This window comes from Paroedura picta, chromosome 3, assembly GCF_049243985.1.
Source record: "Paroedura picta isolate Pp20150507F chromosome 3, Ppicta_v3.0, whole genome shotgun sequence".
NCBI classification, from domain to species: domain Eukaryota; kingdom Metazoa; phylum Chordata; class Lepidosauria; order Squamata; family Gekkonidae; genus Paroedura; species Paroedura picta.
Window position 1 is genome coordinate 164,966,445 of NC_135371.1, and position 21,988 is coordinate 164,988,432.

The window sequence follows — 21,988 nt, forward strand, 5'->3', positions numbered from 1 at the left end:
TATCATCTATCATCTATCATCTATCATCTATCATCTATCTATCTATCTATCTATCTATCTATCTATCTATCTATCTATCTATCTATCTATCTATCTATCTATCTATCTATCTATCTATCTATCTATCTATCATCTATCCATCCATCCATCCGTCTATCATCCGTCTATCATCTATCGTCTATCATCCGTCTATCATCTATCGTCTATCATCTATCCCTCTATCCTCTATCCATCATCTATCTATCCTCTATCCATCATCTATCTATCATCTCTCTCTCTCTATCATCTATCATCTATCATCTATCCATCTATCCATCTATCCTCTATCCTCTATCATGAAATGCTGATTGAGAAAGTCTACCCTACAACCTCTCTGCATCCAGACTTCCTTGTGCCATGCCCTCTCACCACAGTTGTGCCACACATCCCTCAGCTCTACACAATGATTCACAAGGCTTACTTTACTTGGGCGATCTTGCCAGTACGTCCTGCCACCCCATGAGGGTCACTTGTTTTACAGCTGAGCAAAGCCTTCAGTGGGCAAACCGCTGTTACCATGCACGTGTTGAAAGCAAAGTCATTGTATGACTGGTGAACAGCAGCAGGTGAGGTTGCTTGATGGAAAAGATTCCTCCATACCGCAGGCCCTTGGTTTGCACCCTCATTACAGATGTTGCTCTACTCGCGTTTCCTGTCCCTGGATCCCTCGGTCCACTGCTTTGACTCCAGTGAGGTCATAGCTCTGCCACACCCTCTTCCTATGATTCTGAAGTCAGGTGGTTTTCCCAAAGAAGCACATTGGACCTCAACAAGGGCCAGAGCCTTCTCTGTCCTAGCCCCCACCTGGCGGAACGAGAGCCAAACACCAGTACAGTTTCTTCTGCCCACTTGCAATCTGCCTAAGTTCACAGAATCAGAAAAAGAAGTTGGGAGGACCGTCTCTTATTTCTGCGTCTTATAGTTTCAGCGGCTGACCCTCCACCTGCACCGCCAGCAGGAGGAACTGAAGTTTGCGTTTGATCTGCAGCGGCTGCAGTACAAGCTGCAAGAGATCCGGGCCCTCTGTGGGAACCTGACAGACGGCTCAAGAGGTGAGCGCTTGGAAGGTCGTGAGGGCAGAGTGTCGAAGGGGACCCGTCAGGGATGGGGGTTCAGAGGAGTTTGGCTTCCAGCCACGAGAGCTTGGCAGCCAATGCTAACTGGAAAGCCTTTGCAGGTATTGAGGTAGGCTATCCTTTTACTGGTTGAACATGGCTTTGAAAGACAAATTAACTTGAAAGACAAGTTGCCAATGCATGGTGGCTGTTAGGTTTAGTTTTCAAAAGAAATATTTATTTAAAGCATTTGTTAGCCGCCTTCTACCTTGCTACAGGAAGCAGAATTGTTGCTCTGAGACATGAACCGACAAAGATATAACTCCGCTTACGATGGCACTGGTCAAGCCCCGGGGGGCATGGATTCAAAGTGTCTGAAGGATTATCTCCAATGCTCAGAGGTCATCCACAGGGGTTCTGCTATAAGAATCCACCTTTGCACAGGCCCATCTTGCAGGAATTGAAGCTCAGACATTCTTGAAAGTTGCATCTAATTGTGGAACTCCCTTCCCCAGTAACTTTTCCACGTGCCCTTGTCATACACCTCCCTGTAGTTCTGACACTCTTGTGTGTAGGATTTTAGGGTATCTCTGCTTGCCCTGAGGATTCCATGAGGTCTTTACGGTTTACATTTACGCATTGTAATTTTTGCAAGCTGCCCGGAGCAGGTGTTATTGATGGAACGGAGGAATGCACAGCCCCTAAATGAACCGTTGCTTTTCCATTGTCAGTTTCTCTGCAGACAAACACAGTGGATCCACAGTTCTCAACACAAGGGGACCTGCAAGTGAATGTGAGTGCTTCTCTTTGACAGGGCGGGGAGGGCCTGTGGCTCAGCAGTAGAGCATCTGCTTGGCTTACAGATCAGTCTTAGAATCTCCAGTTAAAAGTGCATCTGCCAGTAAGTGATGTGCAAGACCTGGGGCAGTGATACTCTGTATTCTTACTGGTTGGGGGGCAATAGTGGGAAGGCTTCTGGAGCTCTGGGCCCACTGGAGGGCCTCCTGATCACTGTATGGCATAGAGTGTTGGCCTGCATAGGCCATCAGCATGATCCAAGAGGGCTTCTCATGTTCTCAAAGCCACTGGTGGACCTCATGTTGGCACCTGGGTTTGGGCCACTGTGTGACACAGAGTGTTGGACTGGACGGGCCATTGGCCTGATCCAACATGGCTTGTCTTATGGTCTTAAAGTTGCTGGTGGACCTCCTGATGGCACCAGGGTTTGGGCCACTGTGTAACACAGAGTGTTGGACTAGATGGGCCATTGGCCTGATCCAACATGGCTTCTCTTATGTTCATAAAGCCGCTGGCTGACCTCCTGATGGCCCCTGGTTTTGGGCCACTGTGTGACACAGAGGGTTGGACTGGATGGTCCATTGGCCTGGCCCAACAGGGCTTCTCTTATGTTCTTAAGGCTGCTAGTGGACCTCCTGATGGCACCTGGGTTTTGGTCACTGTGTGACATGGAGAGTTGGACTGGATGGTCCATTGGCCTGATCTAACATGGCTTCTCTTATGTTCTTTAAACTCTTGGTAGACCTCCTGATGGCACTTGGGTTTCAGCCACTGTGTGACACACTATTGGACTCTTGGTCTGATCAAGATGGCTTGTCTTTGGTTCTTAAAGTCACTGGTGGTCTTCCTGATGCCACCTGGACTTTGGCCACTGTATGACACAGAGGTGGACTGTATGGACCATTGACCTGATCCAACAGGGCTTCTCTTATGTTCTTAAGGCCTCTGCCTGTGACCCTGGAGAGCCACTGCCTTTCTGAGTAAGCTCTACTGACTTTGGTGGATTGTGCATCCAATTCAGTATGGCAGCCTCGTGTGTCCTTTCTGCGACTGTTGCTTATCTTGCGGCCCCATTTCTATGTTAACAAGAGTTTGTTTGTTTTTTAATTGTGGTAGGCTTGGGAAGAATTGCATTTTACCAAAAGTACTAAATAGGAGCTGAGGTCGTGGGAAAAAATGCACTTTCTCTCCATTAGAAATGAAAACAGAGGACATCTGTGCCCCCCTGCAACAAAAGATTTTCCAAGTCTTTTTTTCAAGAGGGGATTTTGCAAATGTCCTTAGGTGGCAGAGACAATGTTTTTGGCAGTGCTAGTAGCCGACGTGGAAGGGTGCTTAAGGGAGCTGGGTAGAGCCTTACAGGCAGTCTGTAAGACTATGGTCTATGTTCTTCCGCTCACCTTACATCAGCTAAGCAGACAGCGATACCTGCCTGTTCTAAGTGAAAGCAGAGACTGTGGCTTCTGGAATTATATACTGCATACCCTGGGTGCCTTGTGAATTTCGCCACTGTGCATCCGGTCCGTCAGTCTATCAAAACAACTTGCCTTTTCCCCTTCTCCCTCCAGGCTCTTTGTACACTGTTCTCAGAAGTAACCAAAGAGCTAGAAGCTGCAAAATCCCAGCTGCTGAAGAGGCTTGACATCTGGAAGAGGCAGCAACAGCTGGCTGGGAATGGAACTCCCTTCGACGAGGACTTGGCTCCACTGCAAAAGAGGTGAGTCTCACGTCACAAGCGCCATCTGCACGGCTGCTGTTCTGGAATTGTGGGAGGTTTTTAAGGCAGGCTGCAATGAAAGTTGCCCCATTTGTATTGATGGTAAAGGTTCCTAGATGTAAAACTGTGAACATCTCTCTTTGGCATTGTACACAGTGCTTTAGTGCAGGGGTAGTCAACCTGTGGTCCTCCAGATGTCCATGGGCTACAATTCCCATGAGCCCCTGCCAGCATTTGATGGCAGGGGCTCATGGGAATTGTAGTCCATGGACATCTGGAGGACCACAGGTTGACTACCCCTGCTTTAGTGGACAGCCTGGAAACCGATGTCCAATACATTCCTTGTGGGGCAGATTTCTCAAACGTTTCCCCACTGCTACAATCCAGAAGAGCTTGGCTGCCAGTGGCAAATATATAGATCCCTACATGCCCCATACCCAGATTCTGTGCCAAGAAGTGGTGAGTTCTGCAACCTGTGTGAATTATGCAAATAGAGCAGATTTGCATAGTTTATTTCATATTGTGGGCTCTTTTGCATAATAAATTCTGTTTTTGCTCTTTTTGGCAGCACACAAATAGCTTTACTGGACATTGAAATGCCTGCAGAAAACCCCATTTAGCCACTTCTTTGGCTCCCGAGATCTCAGCATGCATATAGCTTTGGAGCCACATGGACTAGAAACTTGTTTCTTTAAAGTAAAAATTTGCGAGCTCAGCAAGCTTTGCTGCTCTCCTGCAGAGGAAGTTCAAAGATCTGTGGGAAATGCTGGCAATTCTAATTGCATTTTTATTTCCTGCATGATGCTGTTTTTGCTGCATTTCTTAAAATCTTGCGATTCATCTTGGCCCTTAGTGAGAAAGGCAGACTATACATGAAGCAAATAAATAAACTGCAACTTGCACACATCCCTACTTACGTCACATAACCATAGATCAGGGATGGCCAAACTGTGTCTCTCCAGATGTCCACAGACTACATGAACCCCTGCCAGTTGGCCATGGCTACAGCTTGGCCACCCTTCCCATAGATAGGCAGGGAAGCTTTCGTTCAGAACTGCATGCTAAGCACATCTGCTGGCAAGCAAAGGAATTCCTTTTTCTTGGCCTAAGACCAAATGGCACCAGTCAAAATGAATGTCAATATAACCACCACTTGTTCCTTGCAGCTTGTGAAAACTTGGCTTGGATATGGAATATGGTTTGGGGGTGGGGGAGAAGCAGCCCAACTGATCCAGCATCTTTCTTGACAGGTTTGAAAGCCTGGTGGACGTCTGTTTCCAGCTTAGCCAGCAAGTGGCAAGCCTGGTAGCTCAGCTGGGCTCTGTTCTTCAGTCCTGTGTCAAGGAGCGCCTGGAGAATGTTTTCAACGGTCTCATCAAAAGGTAAGGCTGAGTGCTCTCAGATTATAAATTGTAGGGGCCCTTGGTGGCAGCCACTGGCTATTGTCTCTGGCAGAGCAGGCTTTTCCTCTTACCAAGTCCTGAGAATTAGAGCATCAGCATTTCATTGTGCCTCAAGTGCGGACACTCCTGTTACTGAGCAGGTTAAATAAGACAGCCTCAATAAAGTTGCAAGAAGGGAAATCCGGGAGTCTGTGAAATGTTCATGCCCCCAGTGGTGAGAGAGGGAGTCCAGTCACCAGCCTACGTAAACCATGAAAACTTACCCATAGAATCATAGAATCATAGAATCATAGAATCATAGAATCATAGAATCATAGAATCATAGAATCATAGAATCATAGAATCATAGAATCATAGAATCATAGAATCATAGAGTTGGAAGGGGCCATACAGGCCATCTAGTCCAACCCCCTGCTCAACGCAGGATCAGCCCTAAGCATCCTGAAGCAGTGGTCCCCAACCTTTTTATCGCCGGGACCACTCACCGGGGACCACTCAACGCCTTTTACTGAGGCCCGGGGGGGTAGTTTACTCCTCTACTCTCAACCACTGCCCTAGCGCTCTCTGATCGCTATGGTAATGTTTAAGCATCCCTTCAAAATAAGATACAGACACGCTACAACAATGAAATGTGTTGTAAAGGGCTGGGGGGGATGAAGTAAAGGGCCGGGGGGGAGAAGGGGCCCACTTCCAATTAGTCGAAGGACCACATGTGGTCCGCGGCCCACAGGTTGGGGATCGCTATCCTAAAGCATCCAAGAAAAGTGTGCATCCAACCTTTGCTTGAAGACTGCCAGTGATCACTTCCATAGCAGAATCTGTGACAGAACCAAGGAGTCCTGGTTTCCAAACACTCCGTTATAGCCCAATAAAGAGCCCCATGACCCCCCCCCAAGCCTTTTGTGAAGGGCTTGATTAGTGTTCCATCTAGTCCAGCACCCGGTCTCTCATAGTGGCCAATCAGTTCCCCTGGACAGCCAACAACAGGGCAAAGAGGCCGAGGCCTTCTTGAGAACTTAAGAAGAGCCTAGCTGGATCAGATCAGTGGTCCCTCTCGTCCAGCGTCCTGTCTCTCGCAGACCTTTTCCACGCCAGGAATTTGCCCCACCTTACCACTCGTCCATGGTGAGTTAAATTCTAGATGACGTTGTCATTGGGCTGGGACCATCCCTGTAGTGTCTGCCCAAGAGCAGACTCATTCTTTGATGAGGTCTCCCATCCCCACCTTGGAATCTTGGCATAGTTACATGCAGCACGGGAGTGTCCCTCCACACACTGCGTAGCTGTGGTTATTGCTGGGGTGTGGAAGGAAGAGAAACAGACTGGCAGCGGCACCCTCTCTCTTGCCACCCTCTCTTCTTGGGCGCTGTGATAAGATCGGTGATGAACCCTGGCGAGGAGCTGCTGGTTGCTTAACAGTGACTTGCTACCGCCTAAAGATTGAAGATGCATTCCTGATAGACAACAGCTGCCTGAGAGAACTTAGGCATTTGTTTTTGTGTGTGTGTGTGCAGTGTTCTCTCTTTTTTTTTTGCTTTTTTTTAACAGAATTTTTATTTTATTTTCCAAAATTAAAGATGAAACAGTATGAATAATCTACATTATTAATACAGAAAAAGATTGGTTATGCTCTTCATTTGATACACTTAATTCCCCATTTCAGTCCCCTTTTAGATTATTTTCTTAAGAAATTCAGATAAGGGCCCCATAGTTCTTGGAACACCTCTTCTGTTCTTCCATTAACTATCAGTGTCAATTTGACCATCTTGGCAAAGTCCACTAGTTTGTTCAACCAGTCTTCTATCGAAGATAGTTCTTGCGTTTTCCATTTCTTGGCCAATTCTAGTTTTGCTGCCGTCGTCGCGTAGAAGAATAAACTTTGTGTGTGAGTTGGGAGGCACTGCAGAGGTATACTTAGTAGCATAGATTCAGCTTTCATAGGAAATCTAAGACCCCACATTTTCTGCACAATGGTGTGTATTTTTGCCCAGAAATTATAAACTTTTTCACATTTCCACCACATATGAAAGAAAGAACCTAGTTTATCATCACATTTCCAGCATTTGTTATCACAGTTTTTAGCAATTTTGGCGATCACTTTTGGTGTCACATACCACCTGTAAAACATTTTATACCAATTTTCTTTAAGTATTTGACTATTAGTATACTTAGGTATTCTAGACCATGCTAGTTTCCATTGTTCCATTGTCACATTTGTCTCAATATTTTGCATCCATTTAATCATACATGGCTTAACCCGTTCCGTTTCTGTCTCATACCTTAATAGCAATTTGTATATTTGGCCCTGTAAGTGTGGTTTGTCTTGGATTACTAAGTTTTCAAATTCTGGTATTGGAGCCTCTAGATTTAATGGTTGCTGAAACTCTGCTTTGAATCTAGATAGTAATTGGATATACTCTAACCATTGAATTTCTACTCTTTCTTTCTTTATTCTTTGCATATCCTTAAACTTGCCGGTTTTTAATATTAAGTCTTTGTACTGGAGACAAGTCAGCCTTTTCTGTTGAGCTTTTGCCAAAATATGCTTCGATTGGCGATTTCAGTATTGATGGTGCTGGAGTGCCACTCGGAGGAGCTTCGCGGCTCCTGATTCGCTCCTCCGAGTTTTTATCACGGACAGTGCCCGCCCCCTCTCCTTCCACTTAGCCCTTAGCCTTTTATTTATACTGCTCCGCTGGAGCGGTGTAAAGATTTGAGAAATGGTGGGGGTTTTGCAAGTATCATCCCTTCAGCCATGCAAGGGTTAAACTGAATTTCTGTGGGCAAATAACCCCAAGTTTAGTGTAGAACCAATTAGGTGTAGAGTAGATCCTTCCCACCAAAACCAGGGAAGTTTTGTTCTTAATGAGGTGACCTAAAGATTGACTATTGGCTAATCAGTATATTGGAGATAGCTGGTGCTATTCTGCAAGTACACAAGAGTTGGAGTTTTGGGGGAGAACTTCCACTCCTTCTTTCTTAGGGTCAGTGGGAACAAAAGAACCAAGATGGAATAGGTCAGAATGAGAGAGATGAGTTACTTAGATGGTTGTTTTCTTTCCACATGCTCGATTCCCTGTTTTTAAAGGGTTTTTTTTGGGGGGGGGTGGAGAAGTTAAACACACACATGTCCATGCTGTGTTATTCTGCTGTGTTTTATTTACTCTGCTAAATATCTGACATGTGAGGTTACAGACCCAGAATATTCTAAGAAGCAGCTGTTTTAGCTTGCAGGCAACAGGGAGCAGAATAATTTATTTTTTGGGGGGGTGTGGGGGGGTGTATTTTCCCAAATAAACCTATTGGATTTGCAAGCAGAAGGACTTTTCCCTAGAGTTTGAAGTGACAGCTGGAAGACAACCCTTTGATTTATGCCAAGGAGGGACAGGAGAATTTAAATTGCCCACCTGCAAGAGTCCAGTCAGGGATGTATCCAGTCAGCTATCCAGCTATCCAGTCAGGGATGTAATGCAGCTCACCAGCCTGTAGGTAAAATACCCCCTTCAAGTTCCAAATTAAATGGCCAGATCTACCCACTGTGGAAATCATAGAATCATAGAATCATAGAGTTGGAAGGGGCCATACAGGCCATCTAGTCCAACCCCCTGCTCAACGCAGGATCAGCCCAAAGCATCCTAAAGCACCCAAGAAAAGTGTGTATCCAACCTTTGCTTGAAGACTGCCAGTGAGGGGGAGCTCACCACCTCCTTAGGCAGCCTCTTCCACTGCTGAACTATCAAGAGTTCTCTGTGCACCAGTGAGTGAGAAAGCATTGCATGCTATTAAAGATGATCACCCTCAGAATGCAAGAGCAAGGAGGGGGAAATTCCCGGAAGCCGTTGTGAAAGCATGCTATGTAATACTTACCTCTATAAGTGCTAAGGAGAACCCTCTAGTGGCTAGCAGTAATACTTAGGTTGAAGCTGGAGAATCAATACTCCAAAAGAGTGGATAAACTCGCACGGCTCTTGAGACAGAACTTGTACACTTTTAAGCTGCCGTGAGGGAAGTGACGTCTCTGCACATTTGGATGCCACAGGAGAGCCAGGAGAAATGAATGCTATGATTCCGAATGGTTTCTGTTCTAATCAGATTGCCTTTTTAGTTCGGAACCCAAAGGCTGAACTGCAAAAATAGTTTTTAACATTTGCAGGTATTTATTACATAAAGTGCACTAATTCAGCATATTAAAAACAGTCGTCATAATTTAAAAACATCACATTCCTAACTACACTTGGAAGAGTGCATCCCTCACAATAATTTGACCACTCACAATAATTTGACCACTGAGGAAGACCCCTTGGAGTCGAAATGCATTTGGTCCAGTCTGTGTTGGTCTATTCCATGTGCAGATTCAAGTGGGGTCTGAAGTAGCACAACAAAAATAGAATCCAATAGCACCTTTAAGACCAACAAAGATTTATTCAAGGTGTGAGCTTTTGAGTTCAGGCACTCTTCCTCAGACTAAATGAAAAACCATCGTAACTATTCTGTGTTCTTCTTCTCTATGTGTTACATACACTGTCTGTCTTGTGTGGGTCCAAGAAAGCCAAGAGATGGGAATTGATAACATTGGGTGTGAAAAGCAATGCCAGGTGTGGCAAGATCAACACACATACCTGGCATAGCTTTTCACCCCCAATGTTATCAATTCCCATCTCTTGGCTTTCTAGGCCTCACATGAGACAGTGTATGTAACACATAAAGAAGAACACAGGATAGTTTATGATGGTTTTTCATTTAGTCTGAGGAAGGGTGCTGGCTCATGCCTTGAATAAATCTTTGTTGGTCTTAAAGGTGCTACTGGACTCTTTTTTTTTAAATTCCACGTGCAGTTAGAAATGTGATGTTTTTTAAAAGTATGATGACTATGTTTTTAATAGGTTGAATTAGTGCACTTTATTTAATAAATCTTTGAAAATTAAACAACAAAATTATTTTTGCGGCTCAACCTTTGGGTTCCTAACTTTTCTGGTTAGGTTGGGTTTTGGTTTTGCATTGCTAATCAGATTGCCGCCTTGGAGTCACAAGATCAAAAACATGCTGACTGTAAATCACTACCAAGCGGAGGACAGGGGGGAACTGATTAAGAGACAACGGGAGCCATATTCTTAAAGATTGAAATGTAGAAATGGAAAGTTTTGCATGCTATAACTACCGACAGAAGAGGCACATTGCAAAATTCTGTAGATTCAAAAAAAAAAGCGGGGAACAGCAGAAGGATAAAGATTGCAGATGCTTCCTGTTTGTGTAGGTGAATCCACACAGGACTGAGCTGGAGGTCCCAGGTAGGATTCTAGCAGCCTCAAAAACAGCCAATGTGCTTCAAGGCTCCCAGCTGCAGAAACCTATCCTTTTAAACTAATCAAGCACCTCTGGGCCTATGGCTCAGCTGCGGGAGATTCTCTTGTTGTTTAAACGTATCTAAGTTGTGGTTTGTTCTTGGAGGGGGTTTGTTCAATCTTGCTGCTTCCTTCAACATGCACTGACCACTGAGATCAATAAAGAGCTGTTTGGTTCCTCCTTGCAAACCTACACGTTACAGCAGGGGTAGTCAACCTGTGGTCTGCCAGATCTTCATGGACTACAAGTCCCATGAGCCCCTGCCAGCATTTGCTGGCAGGGGCTCATGGGAATTGTAGTCCATGGACATCTGGAGGACCACAGGTTGACTACCCCTGTATTACAGTACTCACACACAATGAAGCTCCAAGCAGGAGGAGAGACAAAAGTAAACAGGAAAGGACGCTTCCTTAACAGTTTACATAAGTTATCTCTGACAAATGTGAAGAACCTTTGGCAGTTAGATTCTCGATCTTTTTTCTCATATTTGCCATGAGAAAATTGCTTTATGGAACTGAATGAATTATGGGTATAATTTGGTCCAGGGAGTTGGAAGTCCATTGCCCATAGAAGGAATTGGGGCAGTTAAACTGAGCGTCTTAAGTGCTGCAGAAGAGTCTGCCAAAATTCTTCCAAAGGACAGTGCTTTTGCTCCACGAGCTAATCAGAATTTATTGTCTATCAGAAGGCTTTGTGAAAAAAAGGAAAAACAGTTTACGATCAAAGATGATGTGTGTAGCATTTTTCATTCTGAGTTCAGTGTTGAAATACTGGGAGAAAAGATTGGCCATTATTACTATTTGAAGCATGTCGGTGAGCCATACAAGACAAAATAAAGGATCCAATTCTAAATGCTTCCTAGTGTGGCACAAGAGACTGAGACCTATTCCACATGATAGCCACCACACCATGTTGCCTCTGGGTGTTGGAGAGTGTTTAGGCCAGCACATCTCCCCTGCCCCAGAGTTGGACCTCCAGACGAGGCAGCTGGGGCAGCAAGATTCCACTGCAGGGGCCATGGAGCAGCTGGGGCATTTTTTGTCCCTTCTGGGACGCCATAGGTTGGGGAAGGAGCCGGGCCTTGACAGGGCATGGAATGAAAAATTAAACTGTGCTGCTACAGAATCAAAATTTTCAACAAGGCGGGAGCCCTGCCTATCGGCAAGCCTGAATGATGGACAACATCACTATGTGCTGACAATCGTGAATGACCTGATATTGTGCTGTCAAAGCAAAGAGGATGTACAAGAAACTGCTGAGAACATCAGCAAAGTGGTAGAAGTGAAACAGCTGGGAGAATGAATCATTACATTGGAATACGAATCAAGAAGACCGAATGGAAATTTCCTCTTGAGCCCCAAACAAACGCCAGTTGCCGAATCAACAATGGAAGCGGAGTCCGTATTCTCCTTCAAATGCATCCAGTGGGCTTGAGTGGATCATCTATCTACTGAGAGCAAGAAGGTTTACACAAGAGGATTTGATGAAGATGAGCCTATGCCAGGAATCTTGTTTGAAGCTAATCAGGCATGCACAGCTCTAGCCAAGACTGTCTGAAAGCATCAGTGTGAGAATCAAGCATATTGCTGCCAAATATCATTCTGTGAGGGAGATACGCAGCCACAAAGATCGGATGAACTCCAACATTTCTCTACCCGAAGGAATCTCAAAGCGGCTTACAGTCGCCTTCCCATTCCTCTCCCCACAACAGACACCCTGTGAGGTGGGTGAGGCTGAGAGAGCCCTGAGATTACTGCTCAGTCAGAACAGTTTTATCAGTGCTGTGTTGAGACCAAGGTCACCCAGCTGGCTGCATGTTGGGGAGTGCAGAATCAAACCCAGCTCGCCAAATTAGAAGTCCACACTCCTAACCACTACACCAAACTGGAAGCTCAGGTGCTTGCACAAGAAGCTGGACCGTCATGACTTCAATAGAAGAGGTGTAGGGTTTTGCAAGTCTCATCCTTTCAGTTATGAAAGTGTTAAACTGAAGTTTCTGTACATCAATAATCACAAGTTTAACATAGAACCAATTAAGTGTAGACTAGATTCTTCCTACCATAAAGGGGGAGGTTTTGTTCTTAATGAGGTGACCTAAAGATTGATTGTTGGCTAAGCAATATATTGGCAATAGCTCTTGCTATTCTGCAAGTACAGAAGGGATGGAACTTTGAGGGGAAACTTCCTTTCCTTTCTTCTTGGGATCAGAGGGAACAAAGAAACAAGATGGGGTAGATTTAATTTGCTTTACTCTGCTCAGGTTCGGCCTCACTTGGAGTACTGTGTTCAGTTTTGGGCACCACAGTTGAAGAAGAAGTTGGTTCTTACATGCTGCTTTTCTCTACCAGAAGGAGTCTCAAAATGGCTTACAGTTGCCTTCCCTTTCCTCTCCCCACAACAGACACCCTATGAGGGAGGTGAGGCTGAGGGAGCCCTGAGATTACTGCACAGTCAGAACAGCTTTATCAGTGCTGTGATGAGAGGGATGTAGACAAACTGGAGCACGTCCAGAGGAGAGCAACAAAGATGGTGAGGGCTTTGAAGACTAAGATGTATGAGGAAAGGTTGGGGGAGCTTGGTCTGCTTAGCCTGGAGAAGAGATGACTGAGAGGTAATCTGATAGCTATCTTCACATATTTAAAAGGCTGCCATGTAGAGGAAGGAGCAGAGTCGTTTTCTCTTGCCCTGAAGGGACAGACCAGAACCAATGGGATGAAATTAATTCAAAAGAAATTTCCTCTAGACATCCGGAAGAGGTTCCTGACAGTTAGAGCAGTTTCTCAGTGGAACAGGCTTCCTCGGGAGGGGGTGGGTTCTCAATCTTTAAGAATTTTTAAACAGAGGCTGGAGAGCCATCTGACGGAGAGGCTGATTCTGTGAAGGCTCAAGGGGGTGACAGGTGACAGTGGATGAGTGATAGGGTTGTGAGTGTCCTGCGTGGTGCAGGGGGTTGGACTAGATGACCCAGGAGCCCCCTTCCAACTCTATGATTCTATGAGCTAGGAAGATGAGTTAGTTAAATGTTATTTTCTTTCCATGTATTCCTTTCCCTAATTTTGAAGTAAACTTTTAAAGAAGTTAAACCAGGGTTTCATGAAACCGTGGCGTTTTGTGAAGACTCTGGAATGGTTTCCCAAATGGGTGGGAGTTAATAAATTTTTATATTTTTAAAAAATTTGTTATTGATATGAGTATGTCAGCCTCTGCTTCCCGACCATATTCTACATGAGAGTACAACTTCTGGGGTTTCTTGATGCCTGAAGAATATTTCAGGGATTTCTCAACAGTAAAAGGTTGAGAATGGCTGAGTTAAACACACACATCTGTGTTGCGTTATTCCTCTGTGTTTCATTTGCTCTGCTAAATAGCCAACAGACACAATTTGTCCTTTTTCTCCCACTCTGGGGACTAAAAAAGGTTTATAAATTGAAGTGTGCAAACCCAAATACAATGTAAATAAAGACCTACAACCCTGCAGGTCCTCCCTTTTCTTCCAGTATACCTGTGAAACCAGGTGATCGGTCACTGAGTTGTACCAACCAGGTACTAGTCCTATCACCACAGTCCACACAGGGCCCATGGCTGTGAGGCATGGTCTTAAGATACAAGGGGGCTAAGAGCCCTTTGGCTCATTCCAATGCCACAATCTGCAGATAGAGAGGGACAAATGCTTTTCCAGGTTTGGGAACTTTGGGATGGTTGGGTTTGGAGAGAGGAGGAACCTCAGCAAGGTACAATACCAGGTAGTCCACCTTCCACACCTGGTGGAAAGAGCTCCCCAATGAAATCAAGGCCCTCTCAGAACTCAAACTGTTCTGTAGGGCCTTCAGAACGGAGCTCTTCCACCTCCATGTGAACCAAGGACACTGACTGATAAGGCCGATTTCCCAGGGCGGGAGAATGGCCTACATCAGGGGTAGTCAACCTGTGGTCCTCCAGATGTCCATGGACTACAATTCCCATGAGCCCCTGCCATTGTTTGCTGGCAGGGGCTCGTGGGAATTGTAGTCCATGGACATCTGGAGGACCACAGGTTTGACTACCCCTGGCCTACATGCTATCTGGTTGCAAACCAAAGGATGTAGAGAAACCAAGAATGCAGGAGCAGGGGTGGGGTGGGGGGTGGAAGAGGAGGATTACTGTGGGCCACTCAACCACAGAACGAACTTCCCAGGCCTCCCGAGAGACAAAACAGGGCATCATATCACAGCCAAGAACATCCTCATCAATGGTGGGTTCCCTGACCTCTTCTCATGTCTCCTTTCAGCGCCTTCGTGGTCGACAAGCAACCGCCTCAAGTTCTGAAGACCCAAACCAAATTTCAAGCCACCGTCCGTTTCCTGCTGGGCTCCCTGCTGTTCAAAGCCACCCAGACGTCCTTCTCAGTCACGGCCAACATCGTAACGGAGAAACAGGCCCGGGAACTGGTAGCCGGGCATCCTGACGCCAGCCTCAAGTGAGTGAAACTCTGGCGGCAGCATTGCCTGTTTTCCTAGGCTGCTTTGAGAAAGCCTCAAGCATAACTGTGATATAAATCAACAGGGCCTTACTTCTCTGGTTCTCCTCGGTGGCTCCTTGTACGTAATCATCTGTCTTTCCACATCACCTTTTCCTATGGCCTTCTCTTTGTTTAGCTCACTGCCACTCTGACCTGGCTGGCTCAGGCTGGCCTGATCTTGTCAGATCTTAAAAGCTAAGCAGGGTTGGTCCTTTGGATGGGAGACTACTGAGGAAGTCCAGGGTTACTACGCGGAGACAGGCAATGGTGAACTACCTCTGCCCCTCTCTGCCCTGAACTGATCTCATCGTATCTCAGGAGCTAAGCAGGGTCATGCCTGGTTAGTTGCCATGCAGAGGCGGCAATGGCAAACCACCTCTGCTCCCCTCTGCCCTGATTTGAGTGGCCCAGGCTAGCCTGATCAGGTCTCGGAAGCTGACCTTGCTTAGTTCTTTTATGTTTAGACCACCCCTCTCTAACAATAGCTAACAATAGCTAACATAAAATTATTCGCAACTAAAGCTAATCAATTTAGAAACCTGTTCTGTTGCTACTAACAAAGAGTCTGGGATCAAATCGTTCTAAAATTCAGGTTACCTTCCCAGATTCAGATGGGGGTTAGGAGTGAGGGGTAGGGATGGGAGGGGGGACCTAGGGTGGGAGACCACCAAGGAAGTCTAGGGTCACTGCCCAGTTGCAGGCAGTGGCAAACCAGCTCTGAATGTCTCTTGACACCACCTCTGTATGTCTCTTGACACCACCTCTGAATGTCTCTTGACACCACCTCTGAATGTCTCTTGAAACCACCTCTGAATGTCACTGTGAATCAGCTGCAACTCGAGGGCACATCCCACCCACCACTCTCCCGCTGTGATTCATTTTCCACGCACACAACACTGTCCATTCAATCCCCAGCCCACATCCCAATGTTTGCTGCACATGAAGGGAAATGAGTGGTTAAGCGTATCCAGCTGTGAACAGCTGCTTTGCCGAGGGAAAACCATAATCAGTGCAGATGGAAGACTGATAGGTGGCTGAGAGGGCCATGCAGAAAGGCAGCAAATCTTAGAATCATAGAATCATAGAATCTTAGAATCATAGAATCTTAGAATCTTGGAATCATAGAATCTTAGAATCTTAGAATCATAGAATCTTGGAATCTTGGAATCTTGGAATCTTGGAATCTTGGAATCATAGAATCTTGGAATCTTGGAATCATAGAATCTTGGAATCTTGGAATCATAGAATCTTAGAATCATAGAATCTTGGAATCTTGGAATCATAGAATCTTAGAATCTTAGAATCATAGAACCATAGAGTTGGAAGGGGCCAGACAGGCCATCTAGTCCAACCCCCTGCTCAACGCAGGATCAGCCCAAAGCATCCCAAAGCATCCTAAATCTTTCTTCTGAGCACCCGCTATCCTAAGCCAAGTGGCACATTCCCAATTCCATTGAGGCCAAATGAGCTGAGAAGGGTGTGACTCTGTCGATGGCATTCTGTGCTGCTGGAATGGGCTGCAGCTGGGTTTGGCAAATAGATAAATACTTATTATTTGATTTAGGATCCAGTTTCAGGCTCAGTGTGTTGCCAAGCCTGTCCTACGTACGCAATTTTACAAGTTTCAACTTTCCATCAATTAGACATGCCAGGTGCCTGCCAACCCAAAGAATCCCTTAGAGCAGGCTGCCTCAGCTTTGTCACTGTTGAGAAACCACTGAGACATTTTTAGGGCTTCAAGAAACCCCCAGAAGTGGTACGATCGTGCAGAATGGGATTGGGCAGCATAGCTATGTATGCACCCACCCAGGGCCCCTCCCCTCCCCCTCATTGGCCAATTTGAGAGCAAGGGTCTGGTCAACATGACCATGTCTGTTTAATAAATTTTAAAAATATATTAAAGATTAATTAATTCCCACCCATTTGGGAAACCCTTCCAGGGCCAACAATAAAGCACAGGGCTGTCAAGAAACCTGCTTGAAAGGTCTCAAATGAGGCAAAATTAGAAGAAGAAGAAGAAGAGGAGGAGGAGGAGGAGGAGGAGTTGGTTCTTATATGCCGCTTTCCCCTACCCGAAGAAGGCTCAAAGCGGCTTACAGTCGCCTTCCCATTCCTCTCCCCACAATAGACACCCTGTGGGGTGGGTGAGGCTGAGAGAGCCCTGATATCACTGCTCGGTCAGAACAGTTTTATCAGTGCCGTGGCGTGACCTTGATCAGCCCAAGGTCACCCAGCTGGCTGCATGTGGGGGAGTGCAGAATCGAACCCAGCATGCCAGATTAGAAGTCCGCACTCCTAACCACTACACCAAACTGGCTCTCGCTAGAAAGCGAGGCAAAGTTAGAAGGCAAAAGGTGTTTGCCTTTTTTGACTCAAGCTGCAATTGTGAAAGCTGCAGTTAACGTGCTCATTAAAAAAAAAACGATTTGAAAGAATTTTGATAGCATTAATGAGTTATTGTTTCAGTGCTGGCAGCTGCCAAAATCATGATTATAGGTCTTGCGGGTGAAGGCTTGCTTGCATAATTTGCAGCAGAGGTAGAAGGTGAGGCAAGTGATTTCATGCACCTGATAACCTACCCCAATTAATGCAAGGAAGCAGATGTTTCATCCGCAGCATTCTTACCTTACCTTTGCCCAACCTGCCCAGGCTAGCCCAATTGTCTGGTTGGCTGGAAATTTACCCTGGTTTGAGACCTTTGCTACTGTGCTTTAGAGAGAAAGGTGGGTCCTTTTCCTTCTCCCTTAGAGAGAAGAAGAAGAGCTATTCCATGCTCTGAATTAAGTAATTTCCGGAGATGTAGGGGGTTGGCTCGGTTCTGACAAGTAGTGCTGGTTTTTCACATCCTGCTCTTGACTATCTGAAGGAGTCACAAGGCAGCTCACAAAGATGTTTCCCTTCCTCGCCTCACAACGGACACCCTGTGAGGTAGGTGGGGCTGAGAGAGCTCTAACAGAACAGCTCTGCAAGAACAGCTCTGTAGTGGTTAGGAGTGCGGACTTCTAATCTGGCATGCCGGGTTCGATTCTGCACTCCCACACATGCAGCCAGATGGGTGACCTTGGGTTTGCCACGGCACTGATAAAACTGTTCTGACCGAGCAGTGATATCAGGGCTCTCTCAGCCTCACCTACCCCACAGGGTGTCTGTTGTGGGGAGAGGAAAGGGAAGGTGAATGTAAGCCACTTTGAGACTCCTTCGGGTAGAGAAAAGCAGCATATAAGAACCAACTCTTCTTCATCTTCAGTAATATCAGGGCTCTCTCAGCCTCACCCACCCCACAGGGTGTCTGTTGTGGGGAGAGGAAAGGGAAGGTGAATGTAAGCCACTTTGAGACTCCTTCGGGTAGAGAAAAGCAGCATATAAGAACCAACTCTTCTTCATCTTCAGTAATATCAGGGCTCTCTCAGCCTCACCTCCCTCACAGGGTGCCTGTTGTGGAGAAAGGAAAGGGAAAGGCAATTGTAAGCCGCTTTGAGCCTCCTTTGGGTAGAGAAAAGTGGCATATAAGAACCACTTCTTCTTCTTCTTCGAGAACTGTCAAGCTCAAGGTTATCCAGCTGGCTGCTGCATGTGGAAGAAGAGTGGGGAATCAAACCCAGCTGTCCGGATTAGTGGCCGCCGCTCTTAACCAGGACACCAAGCTGTTACACCGGCCAGGTCAAAAACATGCATGAGCTCTTGCTCATTGTGAGATTGAAACCAGATGCTCGGCCACAATAACACTCCATGATTATTTCATTTCATCTTCACCTTGCCAATCCACTTTCATCCCTCCTTCAGAAGCAGAAAAGCCCTGCCAAGTCCCATCTTCTAGCTTTGTGCTCTGCAAGAACAAGAGCCAGTTTGGTGTAGTGGTTAGGAGCGCGGACTTCTAATCTGGCATGCCAGGTTCGATTCTGCACTCCCCCACATGCAGCCAGCTGGGTGACCTTGGGCTCCCCACAGCACTGATAAAACTGTTCTGACCGAGCAGTGATATCAGCGCTCTCCCAGCCTCACCCACCCCACAGGGTGTCTGTTGTGGGGAGAGGAAAGGGAAGGCAGTAATATCAGGGCTCTCTCAGCCTCACCCACCCCACAGGGTGTCTGTTGTGGGGAAAGGAATGGGAAGGAGATTGTAAGCCGCTTTGAGCCTCCTTCGGGTAGGGAAAAGCGGCATATAAGAACCAACTCTTCTTCTTCTTCTTCAACTGTAAGAGAACTGCGATAAGCTCAAGGTCACCCAGCGTGCTGCCTCTGGAGGAGGAGTGGGGAAACAAACAAATATTTAAATACCACTTTTCTGAAAATAATAACCCCTAGAAGGCATTTCTAACCACACTGATGGGCAAACAGAGACTCCCCAGGGACTTTTCATGCCAGGAAAAAGGCACGAGGAGAGGACTATGATTTGAAGTTGGACAGGGCCATACAGGCCTACCTGTTGCTCAATGCAGGATCGGCCTAAAGCATCCCTGACGGGAGTGTTTATCTAGCCGCTGCTTGAAGGCGATCAGTGAGGGGGAGTTCACCGCATTCCTAGACAGCCGATTCCACCGCTGAATTACTCTGACCGTAAAAGGCCCCTCTCCTGATGTACCATAGTCCTGATCTCACAGAGCAGTTCTCCTAGAGCTCTTTCAGCTCCACCTACTTCACAGGGTATCCATTGTGAGAAAAGGAAGGTTTTCGTAAGCCACTTTGGGTAGTGAAAAGTGGGGTATGAAAAACCAGCTCTTCTTTTTCTCTTCTGATCCACCCCAACCCCTAAACATCTAAGAATTATTACATTCTGAGCATGGAATTTCCCATGCTTGTCTGGTAGGCAGGACTGGTGGTGGACAAATAGGACTTGATAACTTGTGACTATACTATGAAAGGAGAGTGTGCAAGATGTTAAGCAGAACAGATTTTTGCTGTGGTGGGGAGAGCAGTTTCCCCAAGGACTGAGATGGTGTCTGAGAATCTGTCTGAAGATCTCAGATGTCTGTGGACCATTCAAAGCTTACCTGAAGCAAAGAGAAAGAGGCTGCATTCAGGTGTGTCATGTATCCTGTTTCCTGCCCCTCTCTTAACATCGCACAGGTACACAAGACAGTTCTGGATGTGCTTTGGACGGGTTTCTGATCTCTGTCCATGCAGGAGGACTGCTATACAATTGCATGTCCACCTTCCAGGGCTTTAGAGCACGATTTCAGACAAGGTTTTGAGTGTACTGGGATTCTGGAGCGAGCCCAATAAACCTTTGCACCTGCCCAGACATGCTAGCTTTGCCTGGAAGCACCGGCAAAGGTCACCAAAGAGAAGAAGAAGAAGAGTTGGTTCTTATATGCTGCTTTTCCCTACCCCAAGGAGGCTCAAAGCAGCTTACAGTCGCCTTTCCCTTTCCTCTCCCCACAACAGGCACCCTGTGAGGTGGGTGAGGCTGAGAGAGCCCTGATATTCCTGCTCGGTCAGAACAGCTTTATCAGTGCTGTGGCGAGCCCAAGGTCACCCATCTGGCTGCATGTGGGAGAGTGCAGAATCGAACCCGGCAGCCTTCCCATTCCTCTCCCCACAACAACAAAGAGGAAAGAAAATTTCCCAGCTTACTGAAAGGTCCTCTTTAGAGTAAAAGCAGTGAAAAGTTTGCTGGCACAGATTTATCATTCTCTCTGATTAGCCAGCTTGCCAGTCAGGGTTACAAACATAAGCATGTTACAAGATAAAACAGCCTGCATGCTTACTCCAGCAAGCACACAATGAAAATGGCTGCTGCAGCATCGCAGACCGCATCTCAGCAACAACAAGCTACAACTGATAGGAGAGAGCAAAGCTCACTTCTCTCCCTGTCCTGAAGGAAATGGGTGTCCTCACCTGAAACAAAAAGCGGGTAAGCATGTTCAGGCACGCCCGTTGGAATTACCTGCAGTTTTCCTCCTGCAGCCCCTGGGGTGTCTCCACCTGGCACACCACCAGGACCTTGTTGTTTACCACAAACAGCCCTGCAAGGTAGGCCTTTTCCAAATCACTTGCCGATGCATTCCAGCAGAGTGGCCTTCATCTGCCATTATCACTGGGCTGTCTCTGTCGGCCAAGCAATTAGGAAAGAAAAACAGCTTGGAAGCGGCTTGGCGTCTATTTGGATTCCTTGTCCTTGTTTGATTTATGGATTCAAATTCCTCGAGGACTGGGTGGGTGTATGTTGTTCTCTGACAATACTGTGTACTAGTTAATGCCAACGACATCTTCCTCCGTTCCTTCTGTTCTTAGGGTTAATGATGAAGTCACTCCTGTGTACATGTGTCCTTGGTTTACATGAATAAAAAGCCACAGCGGACCTGAAACTCTCCCAACTGAACCCAGCCCTCTCTGCTACAAATCATATTTATAGAGCCATGTGGAAATAGTTGATAGCCTGTCAGTCTGGGATCCTGGGAGACCCAGGATCTGAATTCCCACTTTTACTACGGAAACCTGCTTTGTGACCCTGGGCCAATCACATCCTCCCAGCCTAACAGTTCATGTGAGAAAATGGAGGAGGGGAGGACATTGGTCTAAGCTGCTTTGCATCTTTATTAAGAAGGGAAGTGGGATTTAAATCGATGCATGTGACAGTAGAACCGTTCCCATATGCTTTCCTCAGCCCTATCCCATTTGTCAATAACTTTTTGTCGATCTGTCCTGCAAATTTTGGGTGCGGCACGGGCTGAACCAAAGAGGAGCTAATTGCTTCTTTGAAAATTAAAGTGAATGCTAATTCATTAGTCACCCTTTATGTCTGCACGGCCCTCTTGGCCGGCAACTGTGTCGTCATTGTAGCCTGGTACTCTCACTAACCTTAAGTGTTTTGAATTTGTTTTAGGTATAATGAAAGATAAGTCTGTATATGTTGCTGTACACTTTTTTAAAAAGTGGAAAACTTCATGGTTGCTTCTAAAACTCTGTGGTGGCTTCCTGTGTTGCCGACAGGGATGGAACTATCAACGTTCCAAAGGGCCTGCAAAACGCTGCTGTTCCATCAGGCATACAGCTGAGACCTGATCGGACAGATGGACTGTACGCCCCCCACCTCAAGAGCATCCTATACCACCCAGAATTAGACACACTGAGATGGAGCATCAGGATAGAGTTTATCATTTATTACTAGTTTTATAGTTGACTAGGGGCAAAG

The 21,988-nt window shown here is 46.3% G+C and overlaps 1 protein-coding gene across 4 annotated transcripts in view; it reads left to right on the forward strand.

Annotated features, from left to right (window-relative positions):
* Window positions 1-21,988, forward strand: part of STAT6 (signal transducer and activator of transcription 6) — an 81,078-nt gene that overhangs the window by 32,928 nt on the left and 26,162 nt on the right. For all 4 annotated transcript variants that reach the window (XM_077329226.1, XM_077329224.1, XM_077329225.1 and 1 more), the window contains 5 exons: window positions 962-1,091; window positions 1,826-1,887; window positions 3,461-3,609; window positions 4,860-4,991; window positions 14,623-14,811. In XM_077329226.1, the coding sequence (XP_077185341.1) occupies window positions 962-1,091; window positions 1,826-1,887; window positions 3,461-3,609; window positions 4,860-4,991; window positions 14,623-14,811 (662 nt within the window). The remainder of the gene's footprint in view (window positions 1-961; window positions 1,092-1,825; window positions 1,888-3,460; window positions 3,610-4,859; window positions 4,992-14,622; window positions 14,812-21,988) is intronic.